The sequence below is a fragment of the Falco punctatus genome (genome assembly GCF_963210335.1).
Source record: "Falco punctatus genome assembly, chromosome: 5".
Lineage (NCBI taxonomy): Eukaryota > Metazoa > Chordata > Aves > Falconiformes > Falconidae > Falco > Falco punctatus.
In genome coordinates this window covers 87,618,964-87,645,456 of record NC_137584.1, presented here as the reverse complement: position 1 = coordinate 87,645,456, position 26,493 = coordinate 87,618,964, and the positions used below count along the sequence as shown (strand labels likewise).

General features: G+C 46.7%; 1 protein-coding gene across 1 annotated transcript; it reads right to left on the bottom strand.

Annotated features, from left to right (window-relative positions):
* Positions 1–15,912: 15,912 nt before the first annotated feature.
* SCCPDH (saccharopine dehydrogenase (putative)) lies at positions 15,913–26,230 on the bottom strand. The gene is made up of 12 exons (XM_080388121.1): positions 25,963–26,230; positions 25,569–25,681; positions 24,748–24,828; positions 23,795–23,924; positions 22,266–22,315; positions 20,536–20,666; positions 19,884–20,001; positions 18,667–18,786; positions 18,503–18,559; positions 17,876–17,987; positions 17,005–17,086; positions 15,913–16,566 (listed from the first exon to the last, which is right to left on the bottom strand). The coding sequence occupies exons 1-12, from the start codon at positions 26,171–26,173 to the stop codon at positions 16,461–16,463; spliced, it is 1,311 nt and encodes a 436-aa protein (XP_080244247.1). The 5' UTR covers positions 26,174–26,230; the 3' UTR covers positions 15,913–16,460.
* Positions 26,231–26,493: the final 263 nt, after the last annotated feature.

The window sequence follows — 26,493 nt, the reverse complement described above, 5'->3', positions numbered from 1 at the left end:
TTTAACGTTGTAAGTGTTGTACGTGTTGTATTGTATCGCGCATGTTGTGTCCTGTCCGTTGCGTGGTATGTCCCGATACTGATTGTCTTGTGCTCATTGCATTGTATGTATTCTGTGTATTGCAGTCCACGTATGGTATAGTATTTGCATGGTATGGCGTTTATCAGGTTGCGTGTGTCAGATTGCATTTCTCCTGTTGGTGTCTGAGGCTGCATTTTGTGTTGTAGGTATTGTAGCAAATATTGTATTGTATGTCTTTTATTTTGTACTGAATTTTTTGCAGTTTTTGTGTGTATTCCACTATGTATTGCGTTTTCTGTATTTTGTCTGTTACATGGTACGTATGGTGTTGCACATATTGCATGGAACATAAGGTATGGTATTTATCGTATCGGTTTTCCATATTGTGTTGTCTTTTGTAACTTGTTTTGTAATGCATTGTGTATTACGCTGTGATTTGTACTGTATTGTAAGTTGCATGGTGCTTGTTACTGCATTTTGTGTGTTGAATGGCAGGAATTGTATGCTTGATAGCCTGTACTGCACTTTTTGTACTGTGCTGTAGTGTTGTCCAATGATTTCTGTAGTACTGCAGCCGTCCTTGCGCCACCCAGGAGGGACCCGCTCATCGCACCGCGCTGGGGGATCCCTTGACGGAGCAGCCCCAGAGGAGCTCTTCATCGCAGCACCCAGGTGGTCTTGAAGTCCTTCGCCGCGCCGTGCCAGAGGCACTGGGAGTGTCTGTTTTCTGTTTCGCAGGTGTGGGTTGTGCTTTATTGTGTTGCAGGCCTTACGTTGCACAGTGGTTTGTGTCATCTGGTTTGTTGCTGTTTGCATTTCAGTGTGTCTTGTGTGTATTTTGTGGTATTGAATGTATTGTAATATTTGTATTGCAGAATCTTTTCTGTTTTGTAGTGCGTTTACCATTTTCTATTGCCTTTCTTATTAAGTACTGTAGGTGTTGTGTTTTGCATTGTAGTGTTGTGTTGTACCGTAGTTTGTTTTCTGTTCTGTCCTGTACGTATTGTATGGTATGACATTTATCCGACGTATTGGAGCATATCGAGGTGTATGATTTGTATGGTACTGTATGTAGTGTCTTGTCTTGTATGTATTGCCTTATATTTTGATGTGCGTTATATGCGTTTACTTTTGTATTCTATTTTCTCTAAATTAGGGCATGCAAAGTATTGTATGTATTGGGTTGTATTGGTGGTTCGTAATGGTACGTAGTATTGTAATGTCTTGTATGTAGGGTGTTTTCTTTTATTGCAAGTATTGTAATGTCATTTATATTGTATTACATGTATTTTAATGTTGTACCGATGTATTCTGTAGCATGGTGTGTTCTGTATCATATATATTGTGTCATGGTATTTTGGGTATCCTACTGTATGGTGTTTCCTTATAGGTAACATATGTTGTTTCATTATTTTGTATTTTTTTACTTTGGGTTTTGTTTTCTGTAGAGTATTTTTATTGTCTGTTAAGTATTCTGCGTATTCTTTGTGCTGTCTTATTGTGCAGGATGATTTTGATGGTATGTATTCTTGTTTGTTTGGTATTGTATGTCATCTGTATTGCATAGGACCTTCTCTTGCGTGTGTTTTACTGGGTTTTGCCTGTGTTTTCTGGTACGTATTGTCTTTTGAGGTATTTTCCCCGCAGATTGCGTTTCCTGCGTTGTCTTTTGCGTCTGTTTTTGCACGCTGTTTCTGCAAGTGTCCTGTGGCATGCGCTATGGTTTGCCATGTCCTGGCTCTTGCCACTTCGTTGGCGGTGTGTGTCTTGAGCGAGGCTGCAGGGGCTGGGCTTGTTTAGCCGGGGGAGCCCTGCCTGCATCGTGCCAGCCCTGGAGGACACGTTCGACACGCAGCCCAGGCCGTCTCTGTGGAGCCTTTCATCGCCCCGCGCTGAAGGAGCCCTGAATGGCGGCGGCGCCCCGGCAGAGCCCTTCGGCACACGTCCCCAGGGGAGCCGGTCATGGCTGCGTCATTGCGTTTGCTGTTCTGTACGGCGTTGGGTTTGGTGTATTCGACTGTCTGGCGCCTTCTGTGTGTCTTACGTGGCCTGTACAGTGTGCTTTGTCGGGGATGGGTTGTGGGGGGAGGTGTACCTGGTGGAGCATATGGTAGTTGGCTTTGTGTTCCATATTCCATATTGTATGTGCTGCATAGTCGTGTATGTACTGTGTATTGCATGCTCTCGCCTGGGTTATATTTGGTGCTGTATGTATTGTTTTGGTTTTGCAGGGTTTAGTGTTTCTTGAGTTGCATCTTGTATTTCCTGCCTCGTCTGTATGGTGTGCGTCAGGTTGTATTTTGTATCCGACGGTACATCTTGTGTTTTCTGCTGGGCTGTTTGTAATGCGTCGTATGACGTATTGTATTTCAAGTCTGTTCTTTCCAGCTTGGTATGAGCTGTGCTGTACTGCGCTCACGCCACCCCGGAGGAGGTGCTGATGCTGTTGCCCCTGGAGACCCCCAGTGGCGCTGCCCCAAAGCAGCCCTATAGCGCAGCGCCCCAGGGGAGCGGCTGGTGGCGAAGTGCCTGGGGAGCCCCTCGTCGTACCGCAGTGGAGCAGCCCTTTGTTACGGTGCCGAGGAGGAGCGGGTGGTGGCAGCGCCCCGGAGGCGCCATTTCTTGCTTTGCGCCGGAGGAGCCCTTGGTGTCGCCGTCCCGGAGGCGTCCTTGGTGTCACCACGCCGGAGGAGCGTGTCCTGGCACCTCTCCAGAGGACGGCTTTGTGCCACCCCAGCAGAGCAGTGGTTAGCAGGGAGCGCCGGAGGAGCAGTTTGTTTGATGCCCAGCTCTTCTTGGAGCCCCTTTGCTGCATCGGAGGAGCCGTTGGTGGTGCCACGCTGGTGAGCCGTTGATGGTGCAGCATTTGAGGAGCGCCTGACCGCTCGGCCGCAGAGGATCCCTTTGTGGTGCCGCTTTGGAGGAGCCATTTCTTGCTTTGTGCTTGGCAAAGCTCTTGGCTTTTGTCGTGCTGGATTCGTCCTTGGTGTCACCACGCTGGAGTAGCGTGTCTTCGTGCTAGCCCGGAGGGTGGCTTTGTGCTGCCCCAGCAGAGCAGTGGTTAGCAGGGAGCGCCGGAGGAGCAGTTTGTTTGATGCCCAGCTCTTCTTGGAGCCCCTTTGGTGCATCGGAGGAGCCGTTGGTGGTGCCACGGTGGTGAGCCGTTGATGGTGCAGCATTTGAGGAGCCCCTGAGCGCTCGGCCGCAGAGGAGCCCTTTGCGGTGCCGCTCTGGAGGAGCCATTTCTTGCTTTGTGCTTGGCAAAGCTCTTGGCGTTTGCCGTCCTGGAGGCGTCCTTGGTGTCATCAAACCGGAGGATCGTGTCTTCGCGCCGGCTCGGAGATTGCTTTGTGCCACCCCTGCAGAGCAGTGTTTACCAGGGAGCGCCGGAGGAGCAGTTTGTTTGATGCCCAGCTCTTCTTGGAGCCCCTTTGCTGCATCGGAGGAGCCGTTGGTGGTGCCACGCTGGTGAGCCGTTGGTGGTGCAGCATTTGAGGAGCCCCTGATGGCTTGGTGGCGGAGGAGCCCTTTGTGGTGCCGCTCTGGGGGAGCCATTGGCTGCACCGTCCCACAGGAGCTGTTCATTGTGGTGCCCGGAGGCACCTTGCGTCGTGCTGTGTGGAATGAGCCGTTGTTTGCCCCATGCCAAAGGAGTAGTTTCTTGTGGCAGCCTGGAGGAGCCCTTCATAGGAGTCCCGTGGAGCAGTGCCACGTTGCTGAGCAGCAGTGGAGCCCGTCAGGGCAGCGGCGTGGAGGAGCCCTTGGTGGCAGCGCCCTTGAGGCGGAGGCGTTGACGCCTTTGTGCTGGAGGAGCCCTTGGTTGCGCAGCCCTGGAGGAGCCTTTCTTTGCGCCGCCCCGCAGGAGCCGCTCCTTGCGCTGCCTGCTAGGGCACCTGTGTCACCTTCTGTTGGAGGAGCCCTGGCTGGCGCAGCCCCAGAGGAGCCGTGCATCGCCGCGCCCACGGGAGATCTTCCTGACGCTGCTGGTGTGGTAGGTATTGTACGGTAGGTATTATACGGTAGGGTATAGTCTTGTGATCTTTAAAGGATACTGCGTATTGTGGTGTTTGTATCGCCATGTATGTTGTGGTGTAGTCTGTGTTATTGTATTTTATGGTTTCTTATACCTTGCGTGGTATGTATTGTGTTACAAGTTCTGTTGTTTTGTATGTGTTGAATAGCATGAATTGTATGATATGTATTCTGTTGTATTGTATTTGGTTTTGCATTGTCTTGCTCTGTATTTTGTTTAATGGTATGTGTTCGATGTATGGTAGCCTGCAACAGTTTGAGTCGTATTGTGTGTTGTTATTTCTGTTTTAGCGTGGATGGTATGGTAGTGCCCATTGTTTGTATCCTATTGTGCGCTTTGGTATTTATCACAGTCTGTAGCATGCAATAGCTAGTGTTTTGTATTGCATTTTGTATTTCATATTTTCCCTGGTATTTCGTATGTTGTGTGGTACATAGTGTACATACTGCATTTTGCATTGTATGTTTTGTGTTGTACTGTCGTCTGCTTTGTATGGAGTACGACGTTGTATGGTATGATGTTTCTGCCATGTGTTGTATTGCATGTGTTGGTGTATCATTTGTATTGTACTGTAGGTATTGTCTTGTTTGCCTTGTACTTTATCTCCTGTTGTATGTATTGCGTTGTATTTTGTATTGTAGTGTACGTATTTTATTTTGTGTTCTATTTGTATTTTTTATGTATTGTATTTATAATCTCTTGAATTTTGTCCCATATGTAATGCATCGTGTGTATGGTCTGTTCAGTATTTTGTAGCCTGTGGTATGTATTTTCTGTTGGAATGCTTTTAATGTGTTGCATGTATTGTGTTTGAAATACGTGTAGTATGAGTTGTATTTGAAGTACGGAATTGTATATGTGGCATTTTATTTGGTTGTCTATATGGCTTTGTATTCTAGTCCATGTTTTCTGACGAATTTTTGATGATAACTTTTGTTGTATTGCCCCCTTTTTTTTTTTTTTTCATGATGTATTTTTTCTTGTGCTGTAGTTTGTGCTGTATGGCGTGATACACGTTGTGTGGTGGGTATCGTGTTCTGGTTTTTATTGCTGCGTCTTGTATATTTTGTATGTTTTGTCATCTGTTGTATTTTTTTTCTTGCGTCGTTTTGTAAATGTTTTCTGTATTGTGTTACATGATATTGTATGTCTTGTTTCTAGTTTGTGTCATATTCTGTGGTGGTGTTAGCAGCGTGGTGAGTATTGCATGGTGGTACTTGACTGTTTTGTATCCTATTATCTGGTATGGCATGTATTGCAAAGTATTGCTTGTACTCTCTATGATTTAGTCTTTAGCATTGTATTTTGTATTCTGTTCATTGTATTTTACACACATTGTGGTATTTGGAGTTGAACGTTTTGTACGGTACCGCAGTTTGTTTTGTACAGGCTCCTGCGTGCGTGGTATGGTATGGCGTCGATCCCATGTATTGTATGTATGGTGTCACATTATTCATACTGTATTCTCTATATTGTCTTGTTTGTATTGTCATGTATTTGGTATTGCAGTTTGCGTTGTATGTGTTGTCTTACATTTTGTATTCTTTTTGTATTGTGTTTTCTGTATATTGTGGCCTGCGCTGCCTTCTATGTATGGAGCTGTATTGCGCGGCTTGTAACGTACGAGGGTTTGTCATGTGTTTTGTATTCTACGTAGGGTGTTTTGTTTTAGATGTGGTAATGTATTTTGTATGTATTGCAATGTACCTTTTTATTTTAGTGCTTTTTTTGTGTTGGAATGTATTTACTCTTGGAATGCAGTATACCTTGTAATGCGTGTTGTATTTTATGTAGGGTGTGTATTGTGTGGTAAGCTATGTGACATACGGAGTTGTATGTATTGTATTCTGTATTTTGTCTTTAACGTTGTAAGTGTTGTACGTGTTGTATTGTATCGCGCATGTTGTGTCCTGTCCGTTGCGTGGTATGTCCCGATACTGATTGTCTTGTGCTCATTGCATTGTATGTATTCTGTGTATTGCAGTCCACGTATGGTATAGTATTTGCATGGTATGGCGTTTATCAGGTTGCGTGTGTCAGATTGCATTTCTCCTGTTGGTGTCTGAGGCTGCATTTTGTGTTGTAGGTATTGTAGCAAATATTGTACTGTATGTCTTTTATTTTGTACTGAATTTTTTGCAGTTTTTGTGTGTATTCCACTATGTATTGCGTTTTCTGTATTTTGTCTGTTACATGGTACGTATGGTGTTGCACATATTGCATGGAACATAAGGTATGGTATTTATCGTATCGGTTTTCCATATTGTGTTGTCTTTTGTAACTTGTTTTGTAATGCATTGTGTATTACGCTGTGATTTGTACTGTATTGTAAGTTGCATGGTGCTTGTTACTGCATTTTGTGTGTTGAATGGCAGGAATTGTATGCTTGATAGCCTGTACTGCACTTTTTGTACTGTGCTGTCCAATGATTTCTGTAGTACTGCAGCCGTCCTTGCGCCACCCAGGAGGGACCCGCTCATCGCACCGCGCTGGGGGATCCCTTGACGGAGCAGCCCCAGAGGAGCTCTTCATCGCAGCACCCAGGTGGTCTTGAAGTCCTTCGCCGCGCCGTGCCAGAGGCACTGGGAGTGTCTGTTTTCTGTTTCGCAGGTGTGGGTTGTGCTTTATTGTGTTGCAGGCCTTACGTTGCACAGTGGTTTGTGTCATCTGGTTTGTTGCTGTTTGCATTTCAGTGTGTCTTGTGTGTATTTTGTGGTATTGAATGTATTGTAATATTTGTATTGCAGAATCTTTTCTGTTTTGTAGTGCGTTTACCATTTTCTATTGCCTTTCTTATTAAGTACTGTAGGTGTTGTGTTTTGCATTGTAGTGTTGTGTTGTACCGTAGTTTGTTTTCTGTTCTGTCCTGTACGTATTGTATGGTATGACATTTATCCGACGTATTGGAGCATATCGAGGTGTATGATTTGTATGGTACTGTATGTAGTGTCTTGTCTTGTATGTATTGCCTTATATTTTGATGTGCGTTATATGCGTTTACTTTTGTATTCTATTTTCTCTAAATTAGGGCATGCAAAGTATTGTATGTATTGGGTTGTATTGGTGGTTCGTAATGGTACGTAGTATTGTAATGTCTTGTATGTAGGGTGTTTTCTTTTATTGCAAGTATTGTAATGTCATTTATATTGTATTACATGTATTTTAATGTTGTACCGATGTATTCTGTAGCATGGTGTGTTCTGTATCATATATATTGTGTCATGGTATTTTGGGTATCCTACTGTATGGTGTTTCCTTATAGGTAACATATGTTGTTTCATTATTTTGTATTTTTTTACTTTGGGTTTTGTTTTCTGTAGAGTATTTTTATTGTCTGTTAAGTATTCTGCGTATTCTTTGTGCTGTCTTATTGTGCAGGATGATTTTGATGGTATGTATTCTTGTTTGTTTGGTATTGTATGTCATCTGTATTGCATAGGACCTTCTCTTGCGTGTGTTTTACTGGGTTTTGCCTGTGTTTTCTGGTACGTATTGTCTTTTGAGGTATTTTCCCCGCAGATTGCGTTTCCTGCGTTGTCTTTTGCGTCTGTTTTTGCACGCTGTTTCTGCAAGTGTCCTGTGGCATGCGCTATGGTTTGCCATGTCCTGGCTCTTGCCACTTCGTTGGCGGTGTGTGTCTTGAGCGAGGCTGCAGGGGCTGGGCTTGTTTAGCCGGGGGAGCCCTGCCTGCATCGTGCCAGCCCTGGAGGACACGTTCGACACGCAGCCCAGGCCGTCTCTGTGGAGCCTTTCATCGCCCCGCGCTGAAGGAGCCCTGAATGGCGGCGGCGCCCCGGCAGAGCCCTTCGGCACACGTCCCCAGGGGAGCCGGTCATGGCTGCGTCATTGCGTTTGCTGTTCTGTACGGCGTTGGGTTTGGTGTATTCGACTGTCTGGCGCCTTCTGTGTGTCTTACGTGGCCTGTACAGTGTGCTTTGTCGGGGATGGGTTGTGGGGGGAGGTGTACCTGGTGGAGCATATGGTAGTTGGCTTTGTGTTCCATATTCCATATTGTATGTGCTGCATAGTCGTGTATGTACTGTGTATTGCATGCTCTCGCCTGGGTTATATTTGGTGCTGTATGTATTGTTTTGGTTTTGCAGGGTTTAGTGTTTCTTGAGTTGCATCTTGTATTTCCTGCCTCGTCTGTATGGTGTGCGTCAGGTTGTATTTTGTATCCGACGGTACATCTTGTGTTTTCTGCTGGGCTGTTTGTAATGCGTCGTATGACGTATTGTATTTCAAGTCTGTTCTTTCCAGCTTGGTATGAGCTGTGCTGTACTGCGCTCACGCCACCCCGGAGGAGGTGCTGATGCTGTTGCCCCTGGAGACCCCCAGTGGCGCTGCCCCAAAGCAGCCCTATAGCGCAGCGCCCCAGGGGAGCGGCTGGTGGCGAAGTGCCTGGGGAGCCCCTCGTCGTACCGCAGTGGAGCAGCCCTTTGTTACGGTGCCGAGGAGGAGCGGGTGGTGGCAGCGCCCCGGAGGCGCCATTTCTTGCTTTGCGCCGGAGGAGCCCTTGGTGTCGCCGTCCCGGAGGCGTCCTTGGTGTCACCACGCCGGAGGAGCGTGTCCTGGCACCTCTCCAGAGGACGGCTTTGTGCCACCCCAGCAGAGCAGTGGTTAGCAGGGAGCGCCGGAGGAGCAGTTTGTTTGATGCCCAGCTCTTCTTGGAGCCCCTTTGCTGCATCGGAGGAGCCGTTGGTGGTGCCACGCTGGTGAGCCGTTGATGGTGCAGCATTTGAGGAGCGCCTGACCGCTCGGCCGCAGAGGATCCCTTTGTGGTGCCGCTTTGGAGGAGCCATTTCTTGCTTTGTGCTTGGCAAAGCTCTTGGCTTTTGTCGTGCTGGATTCGTCCTTGGTGTCACCACGCTGGAGTAGCGTGTCTTCGTGCTAGCCCGGAGGGTGGCTTTGTGCTGCCCCAGCAGAGCAGTGGTTAGCAGGGAGCGCCGGAGGAGCAGTTTGTTTGATGCCCAGCTCTTCTTGGAGCCCCTTTGGTGCATCGGAGGAGCCGTTGGTGGTGCCACGGTGGTGAGCCGTTGATGGTGCAGCATTTGAGGAGCCCCTGAGCGCTCGGCCGCAGAGGAGCCCTTTGCGGTGCCGCTCTGGAGGAGCCATTTCTTGCTTTGTGCTTGGCAAAGCTCTTGGCGTTTGCCGTCCTGGAGGCGTCCTTGGTGTCATCAAACCGGAGGATCGTGTCTTCGCGCCGGCTCGGAGATTGCTTTGTGCCACCCCTGCAGAGCAGTGTTTACCAGGGAGCGCCGGAGGAGCAGTTTGTTTGATGCCCAGCTCTTCTTGGAGCCCCTTTGCTGCATCGGAGGAGCCGTTGGTGGTGCCACGCTGGTGAGCCGTTGGTGGTGCAGCATTTGAGGAGCCCCTGATGGCTTGGTGGCGGAGGAGCCCTTTGTGGTGCCGCTCTGGGGGAGCCATTGGCTGCACCGTCCCACAGGAGCTGTTCATTGTGGTGCCCGGAGGCACCTTGCGTCGTGCTGTGTGGAATGAGCCGTTGTTTGCCCCATGCCAAAGGAGTAGTTTCTTGTGGCAGCCTGGAGGAGCCCTTCATAGGAGTCCCGTGGAGCAGTGCCACGTTGCTGAGCAGCAGTGGAGCCCGTCAGGGCAGCGGCGTGGAGGAGCCCTTGGTGGCAGCGCCCTTGAGGCGGAGGCGTTGACGCCTTTGTGCTGGAGGAGCCCTTGGTTGCGCAGCCCTGGAGGAGCCTTTCTTTGCGCCGCCCCGCAGGAGCCGCTCCTTGCGCTGCCTGCTAGGGCACCTGTGTCACCTTCCGTTGGAGGAGCCCTGGCTGGCACAGCCCCAGAGGAGCCGTGCATCGCCGCGCCCACGGGAGATCTTCCTGACGCTGCTGGTGTGGTAGGTATTGTACGGTAGGTATTATACGGTAGGGTATAGTCTTGTGATCTTTAAAGGATACTGCGTATTGTGGTGTTTGTATCGCCATGTATGTTGTGGTGTAGTCTGTGTTATTGTATTTTATGGTTTCTTATACCTTGCGTGGTATGTATTGTGTTACAAGTTTTGTTGTTTTGTATGTGTTGAATAGCATGAATTGTATGATATGTATTCTGTTGTATTGTATTTGGTTTTGCATTGTCTTGCTCTGTATTTTGTTTAATGGTATGTGTTCGATGTATGGTAGCCTGCAACAGTTTGAGTCGTATTGTGTGTTGTTATTTCTGTTTTAGCGTGGATGGTATGGTAGTGCCCATTGTTTGTATCCTATTGTGCGCTTTGGTATTTATCACAGTCTGTAGCATGCAATAGCTAGTGTTTTGTATTGCATTTTGTATTTCATATTTTCCCTGGTATTTCGTATGTTGTGTGGTACATAGTGTACATACTGCATTTTGCATTGTATGTTTTGTGTTGTACTGTCGTCTGCTTTGTATGGAGTACGACGTTGTATGGTATGATGTTTCTGCCATGTGTTGTATTGCATGTGTTGGTGTATCATTTGTATTGTACTGTAGGTATTGTCTTGTTTGCCTTGTACTTTATCTCCTGTTGTATGTATTGCGTTGTATTTTGTATTGTAGTGTACGTATTTTATTTTGTGTTCTATTTGTATTTTTTATGTATTGTATTTATAATCTCTTGAATTTTGTCCCATATGTAATGCATCGTGTGTATGGTCTGTTCAGTATTTTGTAGCCTGTGGTATGTATTTTCTGTTGGAATGCTTTTAATGTGTTGCATGTATTGTGTTTGAAATACGTGTAGTATGAGTTGTATTTGAAGTACGGAATTGTATATGTGGCATTTTATTTTGTTGTCTATATGGCTTTGTATTCTAGTCCATGTTTTCTGACGAATTTTTGATGATAACTTTTGTTGTATTGCCCCCTTTTTTTTTTTTTTTCATGATGTATTTTTTCTTGTGCTGTAGTTTGTGCTGTATGGCGTGATACACGTTGTGTGGTGGGTATCGTGTTCTGGTTTTTATTGCTGCGTCTTGTATATTTTGTATGTTTTGTCATCTGTTGTATTTTTTTTCTTGCGTCGTTTTGTAAATGTTTTCTGTATTGTGTTACATGATATTGTATGTCTTGTTTCTAGTTTGTGTCATATTCTGTGGTGGTGTTAGCAGCGTGGTGAGTATTGCATGGTGGTACTTGACTGTTTTGTATCCTATTATCTGGTATGGCATGTATTGCAAAGTATTGCTTGTACTCTCTATGATTTAGTCTTTAGCATTGTATTTTGTATTCTGTTCATTGTATTTTACACACATTGTGGTATTTGGAGTTGAACGTTTTGTACGGTACCGCAGTTTGTTTTGTACAGGCTCCTGCGTGCGTGGTATGGTATGGCGTCGATCCCATGTATTGTATGTATGGTGTCACATTATTCATACTGTATTCTCTATATTGTCTTGTTTGTATTGTCATGTATTTGGTATTGCAGTTTGCGTTGTATGTGTTGTCTTACATTTTGTATTCTTTTTGTATTGTGTTTTCTGTATATTGTGGCCTGCGCTGCCTTCTATGTATGGAGCTGTATTGCGCGGCTTGTAACGTACGAGGGTTTGTCATGTGTTTTGTATTCTACGTAGGGTGTTTTGTTTTAGATGTGGTAATGTATTTTGTATGTATTGCAATGTACCTTTTTATTTTAGTGCTTTTTTTGTGTTGGAATGTATTTACTCTTGGAATGCAGTATACCTTGTAATGCGTGTTGTATTTTATGTAGGGTGTGTATTGTGTGGTAAGCTATGTGACATACGGAGTTGTATGTATTGTATTCTGTATTTTGTCTTTAACGTTGTAAGTGTTGTACGTGTTGTATTGTATCGCGCATGTTGTGTCCTGTCCGTTGCGTGGTATGTCCCGATACTGATTGTCTTGTGCTCATTGCATTGTATGTATTCTGTGTATTGCAGTCCACGTATGGTATAGTATTTGCATGGTATGGCGTTTATCAGGTTGCGTGTGTCAGATTGCATTTCTCCTGTTGGTGTCTGAGGCTGCATTTTGTGTTGTAGGTATTGTAGCAAATATTGTACTGTATGTCTTTTATTTTGTACTGAATTTTTTGCAGTTTTTGTGTGTATTCCACTATGTATTGCGTTTTCTGTATTTTGTCTGTTACATGGTACGTATGGTGTTGCACATATTGCATGGAACATAAGGTATGGTATTTATCGTATCGGTTTTCCATATTGTGTTGTCTTTTGTAACTTGTTTTGTAATGCATTGTGTATTACGCTGTGATTTGTACTGTATTGTAAGTTGCATGGTGCTTGTTACTGCATTTTGTGTGTTGAATGGCAGGAATTGTATGCTTGATAGCCTGTACTGCACTTTTTGTACTGTGCTGTCCAATGATTTCTGTAGTACTGCAGCCGTCCTTGCGCCACCCAGGAGGGACCCGCTCATCGCACCGCGCTGGGGGATCCCTTGACGGAGCAGCCCCAGAGGAGCTCTTCATCGCAGCACCCAGGTGGTCTTGAAGTCCTTCGCCGCGCCGTGCCAGAGGCACTGGGAGTGTCTGTTTTCTGTTTCGCAGGTGTGGGTTGTGCTTTATTGTGTTGCAGGCCTTACGTTGCACAGTGGTTTGTGTCATCTGGTTTGTTGCTGTTTGCATTTCAGTGTGTCTTGTGTGTATTTTGTGGTATTGAATGTATTGTAATATTTGTATTGCAGAATCTTTTCTGTTTTGTAGTGCGTTTACCATTTTCTATTGCCTTTCTTATTAAGTACTGTAGGTGTTGTGTTTTGCATTGTAGTGTTGTGTTGTACCGTAGTTTGTTTTCTGTTCTGTCCTGTACGTATTGTATGGTATGACATTTATCCGACGTATTGGAGCATATCGAGGTGTATGATTTGTATGGTACTGTATGTAGTGTCTTGTCTTGTATGTATTGCCTTATATTTTGATGTGCGTTATATGCGTTTACTTTTGTATTCTATTTTCTCTAAATTAGGGCATGCAAAGTATTGTATGTATTGGGTTGTATTGGTGGTTCGTAATGGTACGTAGTATTGTAATGTCTTGTATGTAGGGTGTTTTCTTTTATTGCAAGTATTGTAATGTCATTTATATTGTATTACATGTATTTTAATGTTGTACCGATGTATTCTGTAGCATGGTGTGTTCTGTATCATATATATTGTGTCATGGTATTTTGGGTATCCTACTGTATGGTGTTTCCTTATAGGTGACATATGTTGTTTCATTATTTTGTATTTTTTTACTTTGGGTTTTGTTTTCTGTAGAGTATTTTTATTGTCTGTTAAGTATTCTGCGTATTCTTTGTGCTGTCTTATTGTGCAGGATGATTTTGATGGTATGTATTCTTGTTTGTTTGGTATTGTATGTCATCTGTATTGCATAGGACCTTCTCTTGCGTGTGTTTTACTGGGTTTTGCCTGTGTTTTCTGGTACGTATTGTCTTTTGAGGTATTTTCCCCGCAGATTGCGTTTCCTGCCTTGTCTTTTGCGTCTGTTTTTGCACGCTGTTTCTGCAAGTGTCCTGTGGCATGCGCTATGGTTTGCCATGTCCTGGCTCTTGCCACTTCGTTGGCGGTGTGTGTCTTGAGCGAGGCTGCAGGGGCTGGGCTTGTTTAGCCGGGGGAGCCCTGCCTGCATCGTGCCAGCCCTGGAGGACACGTTCGACACGCAGCCCAGGCCGTCTCTGTGGAGCCTTTCATCGCCCCGCGCTGAAGGAGCCCTGAATGGCGGCGGCGCCCCGGCAGAGCCCTTCGGCACACGTCCCCAGGGGAGCCGGTCATGGCTGCGTCATTGCGTTTGCTGTTCTGTACGGCGTTGGGTTTGGTGTATTCGACTGTCTGGCGCCTTCTGTGTGTCTTACGTGGCCTGTACAGTGTGCTTTGTCGGGGATGGGTTGTGGGGGGAGGTGTACCTGGTGGAGCATATGGTAGTTGGCTTTGTGTTCCATATTCCATATTGTATGTGCTGCATAGTCGTGTATGTACTGTGTATTGCATGCTCTCGCCTGGGTTATATTTGGTGCTGTATGTATTGTTTTGGTTTTGCAGGGTTTAGTGTTTCTTGAGTTGCATCTTGTATTTCCTGCCTCGTCTGTATGGTGTGCGTCAGGTTGTATTTTGTATCCGACGGTACATCTTGTGTTTTCTGCTGGGCTGTTTGTAATGCGTCGTATGACGTATTGTATTTCAAGTCTGTTCTTTCCAGCTTGGTATGAGCTGTGCTGTACTGCGCTCACGCCACCCCGGAGGAGGTGCTGATGCTGTTGCCCCTGGAGACCCCCAGTGGCGCTGCCCCAAAGCAGCCCTATAGCGCAGCGCCCCAGGGGAGCGGCTGGTGGCGAAGTGCCTGGGGAGCCCCTCGTCGTACCGCAGTGGAGCAGCCCTTTGTTACGGTGCCGAGGAGGAGCGGGTGGTGGCAGCGCCCCGGAGGCGCCATTTCTTGCTTTGCGCCGGAGGAGCCCTTGGTGTCGCCGTCCCGGAGGCGTCCTTGGTGTCACCACGCCGGAGGAGCGTGTCCTGGCACCTCTTCAGAAGATGGCTTTGTGCCACCCCAGCAGAGCAGTGGTTAGCAGGGAGCGCCGGAGGAGCAGTTTGTTTGATGCCCAGCTCTTCTTGGAGCCCCTTTGGTGCATCGGAGGAGCCGTTGGTGGTGCCACGGTGGTGAGCCGTTGATGGTGCAGCATTTGAGGAGCCCCTGAGCGCTCGGCCGCAGAGGATGCCTTTGTGGTGCCGCTCTGGAGGAGCCATTTCTTGCTGTGTGCTTGGCAAAGCTCTTGGCTTTTGTCGTGCTGGATTCGTCCTTGGTGTCATCAAACCGGAGGATGGTGTCTTCGCGCCGGCTCGGAGATTGCTTTGTGCCACCCCAGCAGAGCAGTGTTTACCAGGGAGCGCCGGAGGAGCAGTTTGTTGGTGCCCAGCTCTTCTTGGAGCCCCTTTGCTGCAGCGGAGGAACTGTTGGTGGTCGTACTGTTGTATTGTATTTTGTAGTGTGGTGTGTTCTGTGTCATATGTATTCTATCACGTTTTTTTTGGTATCCTATTGTACAGTGTTTTCTTATATGTAACATACATTGTTTACATTTTTATGTATTTTGGTTTGGGTTTTGTTTATCATATTTTTTTTGTATTATATTTTTATTGTATGAACTGTGCTGTATTTTCCTTTGCGTTATGTAGTGTATGTACTCTACAATTACAGCATTTAGTATGTTATATGCATTACATTGTAGTGTGGTATGATATTTATCATTTCGGATTGTTTGTGCTGTATTTTTTTTGTTTTCTGTGTTTTGTATAGTACGCTGTATTGTATGTATTTTGTATCATCTTGCATGCATTTGGTTTTGAGTTTTTTCATGTATGATATTAAAAGAAATTATTATAATACAAATATATTTCAATACATATGTAGCTACCCCCCCTCAGTATCCCCCTTTGCCACTTCAATAAACACCCTGATCCTTTCCATGCTGTCTGGCAGACATTTTTGACCCTCAGGTTAGCAGTGGTACCACTGTTAAGGTACGAACTTCCAAAGACGCACCTGTAGCATCCCCAGACAGCGCACTGCATCCATTGGGCAAGCTCCAGTACTGCAGCGCACCACTGTGCATGCAGTTTGCCTGCTAATAGATATGGTGCATATGATGCTACTGCAAGAGGGAGATTTTTTTCTGTCTTGAGAGTACTTCAGAAGCTCTACTATAACAAAAAAAAAAAACCCCGTGCCCATAAATAGTCCTCCACCCCCGGCACTGCCTGTCCTGCACAGCAGAGGCTACAACACTGCCTTTCATGGTTGTAGTAACAAACCTACCGGTGTTTTTCTCCATTTTAGCAGAGCTCCCTCCAGGCCCACTTGTAATACAGGTGAAAGCCAACAGACCTTTACGCAACAGTAGAGTCAGCTGATCTTTATTATAACCCAGGAAAAGATGACAAAACTATTCCTTTAAGCTCTGGAAAACCACCACTACTCCTTTATTTCACTACAGGCACTGAGGCTTTGGAAGCAAGACCACCCCAGAGTACTAGCGCCTCTCCCAAACAGGCATGAGGAGTAACTAGCGGTTTCATCTGCTAAGGCACTTTGTTATCCAGGGCCTGCCTGCTTGTTATAGTTGCAGAACAGGGTGAAGGGAGAAGGCTGTGGTTAACTGTGAAGCAGATGCTATGGTGGTTTCATTAACTTAAAACTTACATAAGAGATTAAACAGAAGTCCAGAGCTAGTACCCAGGAAGTCACTGATTTAATGCGCTTGTGAATTAAAACTCAATACCTTTGATGGGTTTGCTCACTATAGCAAATAGTCGTATAACTGTTACCTCATTCTTCTGTAAACAATAGCACAGTGAAACTATTTTATGATTAGGCTTTTACAGCCAAATGAGTTTTATTGGAGTCACACCCAGGAAGGGTCGTAGTTCATACAGTTATGTTTGGACTTCAGACTTCAGGCTTGCTAATAACAGAGAACTCAACACCACGTTTGTTGAGACGATCAATCAGTTTTGTTTTGGAGAAGGCAGCTCCTGGAGAATACACACCACCTCTGTTAATGAAAAGAGAAAAACATGACTGGTGCAGTGAGTGAACTGACACCTTGTTTTGAAGTCAAAGATGTGTTTCTCTGCCTAAGAAAGAAAAAGCCGCTTTGTCCCATAGGAGAGCATACAAGGGATTTGGCAAGCTGGTTATAGTCATAGGTTCATTTCTGCACCTATTCATTTCAAACTCAATAGAAATTATTCTGTTATCTGGAAATACAGACACTGATGCACTAGGTGCTACTAAACACCTGTGACTACATCCTTTCAAACTGTAAGGTGGGCAGATGAAGAGTAAGTGGCTTTGAATCAGCATGTGGTGAAGCATTTTTGTGGTAATGCAGAAATCCACAGGGTTAGGAGGTCTGTATTTTCAAAGAGAAACAGATGTGCCCAGTAGGTTTAAGGGAGATCAAGCGGTTTGGCATGGGGAAAGTACTTACTGTTTAGGCAGACAGGCTGCATCTTCCAGAAGAGAGAGAGCTGCCTGAACCATGGCAATTGGGGTAGCAACATAACCAGGCTCTGACAAAATAAAAACCAAAACCAAGATTATATTCTACACACTGTATGTGGTTTACCTACAGCATGCTGAAGAAAGATCTCTTTGGCAATGAAATAGCCTTCTCCATTTAAAACCAACTTTTTTACCTGGTACTCATTCCAAGTAGCTGATGAAATCCTTAAGATCTAATCTGGACAAATCCTGCTTCAAAGGCAGGGCTCTAACCCCCCAACAGCCTTGAGTGACCACAGCGCAGTGACAGAGGGCTCCTCCCTGACAGCAAGAGCTTTCCCCATCCCATGTTTAAACTCAGACTTTCTCTGTGAGACTGCTGCGTTCAGTGACAGCTCTAGGTATTTAAGGAAACTCAGCTTCATTAACTCCTTCCTGAATATACATTCTTGGTGTCTCTCCCCTCAAAGGAATGATATGAACGTAAGTATGTTGTAGCTAGAAATGAAACCATGCCAGATCTGATTTCAGTTTGCTCACAGCAGACTGGAGAGAAGCAAGCATAAAGTCTAGGCTGTAACAACTGAAAACTATTAAAGCACTCTCCCTTTAACTGCTCTGCTCCGCAAAAAATGAAAATTGCAACAGCAAAAGGAAGGAAAGAGAAGGGCAAGAACGCACACAAATTGGCCATTTCAAAAAACGCTAGTGTCCAAGGCGACGCTCTGCTAAGGCTGCTGACTTTAACCCTCAAGGAGCACTTGCTACATGGACAAAGGCATAGCAGTGGAACCATACACCTATTTTAGAGCAGAGAACGCAAGACAAAAGCTGTGAGCTGCTACTAACGTATGTACCTGGTCCTTTCACTTCAGTGCAGATCTTGACGTTTGGTTTGCCATTCTGGGGATCTTGCCCCTCGCTGTAACCCTCACCAAAAAAAGTCATTGTAAACGAGGTTCCGTCCATCTGCAGCCGACAAGACACATGGTCACCAAAACAGTAGCAAGCACAAGTAGTAAATACAAGTATCTACTGTACCAAATACTATGAGCTATCTAAACATGAGCATAGTTATTTTGAGCTGTTGCTTAAAAGGTGCAATCCCATTAAATTTTTAATCACTTCCACTTTGTTGGAACTGTTACTGAAGTCCATGTATTCTCTCAATGCTTTCAGTCCTGGGTTTTTGATACTCAGTCTCACTCTGCCATCACCTATGACAGGTTGAGTGCTGTGATCCATCCGCATAAATACATCAGACCCAGCAACATGATCTGTTTTTTTCCTCCTATAAGTTCTACACGCTTCAATGTGTAATAAAAGAAGGCATGATTATTTAATAGTCAAAGCTATCTGAACAGGCACACACAATGTGCACCTAGGAATTATTTCTCTGAGGCCCAGCAGCTGCCTCTAGATCACTGTTCTACTGTTACCATAACACATTTATTCAATAATTGTGATGGAAAACAGTCAGTTACCTGTTTCTGAGTTGGTCCTTCCTTTGTGAAGCGTCCAGCAGAGAAAAAAGCCGGGTACTACATAATAAGAGGGGAAATGGGGGGAGACCAACAGTAAACTAGAGAGAAAAAAAATAAATAAAAAATCTACACACACTCAATTCTTTTGTGTTTTGATTACTTACTTTTGTCAGAAGTTTTCTTCCAAGGCTAAACTTCACAAGAAGAAGAAATAAAATCCCAGCAAACATCAGCTTGATAACAGAGCCAAGACCACCCACATTCACATAAGCGCCATACTGCACCTGAGGCAAAGATACACCTTCAGTGATAGAATTTACATGAAAATTCTTGTATCTATTCATCTGTAAAAATAAATACCCCCAAATTAGGATGCAGTTGTTTGACACAATAGATAGCTGTTTAAATAGGGCCTTAAACAACTGTCTTAGTTCTAAACAACTCTTTGAATAATGCTTCACTTTACAAATCCTATGAGAAGACAGTATGAGGGAGCAAGCACAGTAAATAAGAGTGGGAAACCTTAAAGAAAGATGTGTTTTGGTATCCGACTTCAGGTTTCTTTCCAGGTATCCTCCTTTCCTCCTCTTTGTGCTTTAGTTTAAAGAGAAACTGAGGCCTGCCTTTAGAATTCTGGAAGAGCAATAGGAAGCCTTTCTCCTTGGTAGTTTCCAAGTACATTTTTAGAGCCTTATCTCACCTTCATCCCTTAACTGATGCCTGTGATTCTGCACAGCTGTTACACAGATTGTGGGGGCTGATCTCTCAGGGAACCACAGAAAACAAAACCTAAACATCTCTTCCACCACCACCACTTCACACTGCCTCTACTCTGCACGCCGGAGACCCAGGCGTCAAAGTCATCTCCAGATACAAGTGAGCAGCATATGGATTCTTTATCAGAATGCTGACTGCACTATACAGGCCTGACTAGGGTTACAGAGACTATGATGCTTGTGGAAGCTCTACTACTAAAAAAAGGCTTTGCACAGGAACAGAATTTAATGCATTTGTCATTCCCCAAAATCAGGAAGCCTACCTTTCAAATATTTCTGTGACTCAGGGCTTCTGTTCCCTACAAATACACACCCAGGAATCAGACAGCATGAGAAACCTACAAGAGACGCTCAAAACTATTCGCTAGCAGTAGTAAGCGAGCGCATCAGGCAAAGTATCAAGCAGCATGAAACAGGCCAACACACCCAGAACCTGGGCCACGTCACGTCAGGCAGCTTCCAAAGGTGATCAGAAGGAAAAGCACGCTGTACTTCATTACTATTTACCCCGCTACAGAAACCCTATTACACAGATCTGCACTAAGAACACTTAATACATAAAGGAAGGATTTATGTAATAAAGACATAGCATACTTGTAACTTACAGGTGTTTCCTGCAACTCTGTGTGCAAGTAACGCTGAGACCGTTTCACAACGGAAGCATCAGATCCCATGAATGGAATGCAGTACTGTTTGAATTCCTGACTGTAAAACACAAGTCCTCTGCAAATGGGGAAAAAAAAAAAAAAAAAAAAAAAAGGGGTCAGAAAAAAAGTCTTCAAGTGTTAATGTTCATGCAAGCCGAAAGAAACTGATCCTAACAGCCCTACCAGTACTGGCTTTTTCTCAAGCATTCTTAGGACATCATCATTTCTCTCATTGAAAGCAAACCATTCCAAATTTATCCCTGGTTCCATGCACTACAGCAAGGTTGAATTCGATGACCAGAATAACACTCTTCTCACATTTATTTCTTCTGTTCTACTGCTCACTTCCGAAATCAAACTCAGAAGTTTGCCATGCCACTAGAAGTCTCTTAGAACAAAGTAACTTTGAGACCCCATAAATGCTGGGTCATGTTCTTTTTTCAGTGAAATACGAGCTTATCTTCAATTCTATTAGATGAGCATCTATGTGTTCATATTATAGCTAAGTCTTAAATGCATCTTTTTAGTATTCAATGGTATGTCAATCATCTCTGTAATAGATACTGAACCGTTAGAAGATGGCATGTCTCACATCTTATGTTTCTTATACCTTCTTTTAAGTTTTGCACCAACTACTGGAACAGGGGTGTATCCTATCCTTTTACGAAGCTTCCTCAGGTTGTCTTGATCTGCGAGGCCATAAACAGCTGACTTCCAGGTCCCATCATGTACACAAGAACCCTGGTGACACACCATAAACCAGTCATTAATTCAGTATCTAAAGGTTTCACGTATTGTTTTCACATGTTTTCATAATGGCCTGTAGAGTTGCCACATACGTGTATTATGATCACATGCATTGAAGTTATATTGAAATATGTATTTCAATATGCCATACACAATACAGCCAAGGTGGGTTATGGTGGCTGAACGCCAGGTGCCCACCAAGCCACTCTTGTCACTCCCCCCCCTCTCTGTAGGACAGGAAGGGGAGAAAGTAAGATGGGGAAAAAAACCCCAACCTCGTGAGTCAAGATAAAGGCAGTTTAATAAAGCAAAAGCCAAGGCCGCCTGCAGAAGCAAAGGAAAACAAGAGATCCTTTCACTCCTTCCCATCAGCGAGCAAGCGCAGCCGCTGCCTGGGAAGCAGGGCTTCAGTATGCATAGCGGTTGCTCCAGAAGACAAATGCAGTAACAAATGTCCCTCACCCCTCCTCCTTTCTCTTAGCTTTTATCGCCAAGTAGATGTCCTATGAATGTCCTATGAGACAGAATATCCCTTTGGTCAGTGTGGGTCAGCTGTCCTGGCTGTGTCCCCTCCCGGGACCTTGCCCGCCCCCAGGCTGCTGGCTGTGTGTGTGGGAATGCTGGAGAGGCAGCCTCGATGCTGTGCCAGCACCGCTCAGCAGCAGCCAGAACCCTGGGGTGTTATCAGCACCTTCCTGGCTCCCAGTGCACAGCACAGCACTGTGGGGGCTGCTGCGGGGAAAATTAACTCCGTCTCAGCCAGACCCAACAAAATCTCCACCCCTTATTCCATACAATTTGCATCATGCTCAGGTCCCACATAATTTAACACATAGGTATGCAATTCTCTCTCCTAACCATCCCATAGTATTTAATTCTCATTACTTAAATTCCTTCTTGTCAACAACTACAACTTATACTACAGACTTAAACCACCTCTATAGCCAACATACAGATTTATATATTCTCATTAACTGCTCTCCCCTGTCCTTTAACAGGTGGGTATTACTCTGCCATTCTATGGACTTCTGCCACTCCTCCAGATGTTCATAAGAACAGGCTGTGACTGTCAAGATGGGTGCTCAGGAGAAGCAGCATGTTCAACTGCTGGGCACCAACACCAGCTTGGTTTAGGTCATCATTGCACTATTTTAATAGTGTCCTTAGAATTATGACACTATTACAATTATGACATACACGTATTATCGTTACATGCACTAAACTGTAATGAAACACACACCCCCCAAACAAAAAAAACAAACAGCCAAACACTAGGATCGCTGGCAACACACTATGTACCTGTTACTGTGTGCAACTCCTTCCCACATCTCTGCACAAACTTAAGCATCTCTTCATACAGGTTAACACAACAAGCTTTAGGTCGACAGACAATGCAAACCAACCTTAAAAAAGGGTGCTTGCTTAGGATACTTTTATTAACTCCTAAAGAATAATGTTCTTGGACTCATGATCATCAAAGCACTGCCAGCTCATTCCTTGGTCTGAATTAATGTCACAACATTTACTCTAATGGGCTATGGTGATGTTATCATAAATACCTCCGAGTCTCCAAGTAGGTATAAACCAACTAACCTCAGGCCCAGACTTCACCGTCAGAAAACTTTCGACAGCAGTTAAGGTACCTTTAAGGGAGGAGAAAACATGACTTGGCATATGCACTCAGTTCACAAAGCCAGAGCACGCTCTGCTCGACTCAAACAGCCAGCCACTGACACTGGCAGTTGAAAAGGCAATCTCGCATCTTTTTCTCAAAGTAAAATAAACGTAAGATGAAGTTCCGCAGCTCTCTGAGTTAGTAAATACCAGATTTCTCATGTAAAGTACTTCAATAAGGGTCACAAATATTATCTTTACCCACTACAGTTTTCATTTGTCATATCTAGTTAATAAGATCATGTAAGTAATCAATGAAAAAAAATTATTATTAGAAGCCATATTTAAATTTTCTCCAAGTTTCAAAATAAAGGGTGACATTGGCTGTGAAGACTGAGATGGGCTTACAGATTTTGGTAGACCTTAACTACAAAAAGACCCCAACCAACCAACCCACAAAAAACCTGAAACACACAAGGTATCCTAAAACATTCCGTTTTCCAACAGCCTGTGTTTTGCAAAGAATCCTTAGTTGGGATGAGCAGCAAAACAACTCCTCCAAATTCTGCTTTGTTCTGCTTTGCTCAATTCCTTCAGAGACTGTAAAACTACTTGTAGGGGCAAATTTCAGCAGAGGAAGCAACAAGGTGGTAATAACCATAAAGTCAAAATAGGAAGAGATAAAAACCATCTGTATTTAAAACAAGTATCAGACAGCAGATCATAATCCCATGAACAACCAGACACTCATTTCCTTGCCTCTCCCTCCAATCAGATCCAGATTGAGTTTTCTTAAACTGAAAAGTTGATGATACACTCTAATGTAAAGCAGTCCCACTTAATAGCAGTTTTAATAGTACATACAAGCAAAGCACTTGTGTACTCTTTACTAGCCCTTCCAATTTGAAGTCAGACCTGATGAACAAACTATCCTCATTTGAGATTAGGATTGAGTACTATTTGCATAGAATTAAATCATCTCACATCTTTTCTTGAATATATTTGCCCTCTTTCAGTTACTGTCTAGCAGCCCCTAAAGAAAAAGGCACCGTGTGGCACCACCTACTGCACTCACCCAGCAGCTTCTCGGTGCTGACGGTAGGAAAAACTTCAGACACCCCATCACCCACTGATTTTCGAGCCCTTTCCTACAACTTTGCTGTACCCGCTGTCTGTTCCCTATGAGACTCTGGGCACACGCGGCAGTGCGCTGAGGCTTGCCTAGGGACACCCACAGCCGGCTGCTGGGACCTGTGGGCTCTGTTCTCGGTCAGCAGCGTGGCCTGGAACCCCTCCTCCACCCAATGACCAGCTTTGTCCAGTCTAATGGGAATACGATTTACTGTTAAAGTTCTGTCTACTGGATTTGGCTGAAACTGGTCGGCTGGTGAAGGCAGGCAAAAAGAGACAGAAAAGAGCTTCCATGTACACACAGCAGCTTTAGGAAGCGAGGTGAAGGCATGACCTGCCCTTCTTTTTCAACACAGGGTCACGCTCCAGTCACTCACCTTTCAGCTTGTCTCTGGTGTACAGGACTCCCATATCAGCTGGTATAGAGTCAAAGCCACAGCTGCCAATGACATATACTCCCTTTTCTGCTGCTTTTTCGTTATATTTCAGGTACATTCCTTCCAGAAACTAAAACACAATCAGAACAAGTATTTTAAGCGGAACTCTGGCCATACTCAGTATTAGCCATTAGCATTTTACTGTCACATTATAGCACCCTACATACGGCAAACCACTTACAGGCATCTTTAAGACAGATACATATGATTCTTGTTTTATGGCACAAAAGTGTCACAGCAGGGCAGCAGGATGTGAGCTACACCAAACTCCTACATGGCATCACAACTGAGACTTGAAGCAGAACTCAAAAATTTTTGCATTTCTAGAGAGAACCAAGAGGCTCTCGCCTGAGAGTAGGAAAAGCATACAAGGAATACACAGTAAAGGTTGTTAAAATAACGAAGGCCCTCTCTCCAGCCTGCCCAGGTCCCTTGGGATGGCACCACGATGCCCTGGCCTAAGTGCCGCTCCTCCCGCTTTGGTGTCATTTACCAAAGTGAGGGTGCCCTCTGCCCCGTCATGGAGACCATTAATTAAGGAAGGTGTCAAAGAGGTTTGCAGCCAGTACTGACCCCTGGGTGCCACCGCTAGTTCCTGGCCTCACACCAGACTTGGTGCCACCGAGCAGCACCCGCTGGGCCCGGCTGTTCAGTCCTTTTCGGTCCCGCTCGCTGTCGGCTCACCCAGCCCTTTTCCATTTGAGTGACTTGAACTCCATGTTTAAAAGCAAGAGATGTCAAGAGGGGCCCGTGCAAGCATATGTAAAACCATAGCTTAGGAGGCAGAAGTCATCTTCACGTTCAAAAGCATGAGCAGAAACACAAAATGTATACCACAGAGACTCCTTTGATGGATCCTTGGTATAAGGCAGCATTTTTCCACTGTCACGTACCTGGGGCTCTCCGCTGATGTCGATGCAGCTCGCACCATTCTCAACACAAGCTTCGACCACGGGCTCTCCAAAGAACCTGTACTGTAGTAAGGCGAGAACACCGCACGTAGCAAAATAAACCCCACACCCCCCAACTCACCCAGCGTGCTTGACTTAACAAATGTACCCACAATAAAAGCAAACACTGGGTGGCTATTCATGCTGCCAAGGGGGGCACAAACGGCACAGCACCAGTGGGTTGGGTTGGGGGGGGGGCGGGGAAGGAGGAGCTGCACAGTTTCATGGCCCATAACAGTCTGTGGCACTGACAACCCTGTTTTATAACATAAAATCACCCAGGCCAGTTTAAGACAGCCCATCTCACTTTATGCTTCCTCCACTCGTACTAGTGGCACGTTCCCTGCTTAAATACTCTTGTAAGACGGTGCCAGGACCCAGCTTCCAGCTCATCCTTCGACCCCCCCCCCAGTTTCAAAGGGGCCAAGGCCTGACCCAGCGGGGTGGGGGCTCCTCTCCCAGCCGCTCCCACCCCAGCACAGCTCGCACCCACCCCGGCCCGGCCCAGCGCCCCTCCCCACTTCACAAACAGTTTCTTAACGCTGCCCGTGAAAGACTTAAAAGGTAACAGGTAAAAAAAGAAAGAAACAGGTAAAAAAAACAAAAAAAAAAAACCAACCAAAAGCGCACGCACCCACAGCGGCCCCAGCCCAACCCCCACCTGCCCCAGCCCGGCCCCGCACCGCTCCCAGGGCAGGGGCTGCGGGGGACGGCCGGGCCCTGCCCGGGGGGCGCCGGGGGAGCCCCTCCCGCCCCGCACTCACCGGGCCCACGCAGTTGAGCACCAGCCGGGTCTGCCTCGCCACGGCGGCCAGCGAGGCCGGGTCGCCCACGTCGCACAGCAGCACGGCCACCTCCGCCGCCAGCGCCGCTCTGCCTGCGCGCCGGGCACCGCCGTCACCCGCCGCGCCCCGGGGCCGCGGCCCAGCCCCGCCTCGGCCCGGCCGCTCCGCCCGCCGCCGCCACGGGACACCGGCCGCGGCCCGTCACCCCCTCCCCGCCGCGGCCCGCACCCAACCTCTCGGACACGGCCCATACCCCGGCCCGGCCGCCGCCCGCACCCCGTCACACCCCCCCGCCGCCGCCCGTACCCAGCCTCTCGGCCGCCGCCCGCACCCCGACCCCCGGCCCGTCACACCCCCCCGCCGCCGCCCGTACCCAGCCTCTCGGCCGCCCGCTCCAGCACCGCCTGCAGCTTCTCCCGGCTCCGCCCGGCCACGGCCCAGCGCAGGGCCCCGCTGCCCGCCGCCCGCGCCACCTCCTCCACCACGAACTGGCCGGTGAAGCCCGAAGCCCCGAACACCACCAGCTCGTAGGGCCGCTGGGGCGCCCCGGCCCCGGCCCCGGCCCCCGCCCCGCCGGCCGCCATCAGCACACGCCGCAGTGCCGCAGTGCCAGCCCGCGCCAGGCACCGGCCGCTATCAGCCGGCCCCGCCCCCGCCCCTCGCCCCGCCCCTCGCCCCGCCCCGCCTCGGCCCCGCGCCGCCAGGGGGAGGGGCACGGGGCCGCTGCGGACGCTGAGGGGGGCGGAGGGGACCTGAGTGGGGTGCTGAGGGGGCAGAGGGGGCGGGGGGGGCTCAGGTGAGCTGAGGTGGCGGGGGGGGCTCAGGTGGACTGAGGGCGCGGGGGGACGCTGGCAGCCCCTCAGGGCCCGCAGGCCCCAGTAAGGGCAGCCCCCCCAGGCCTCGG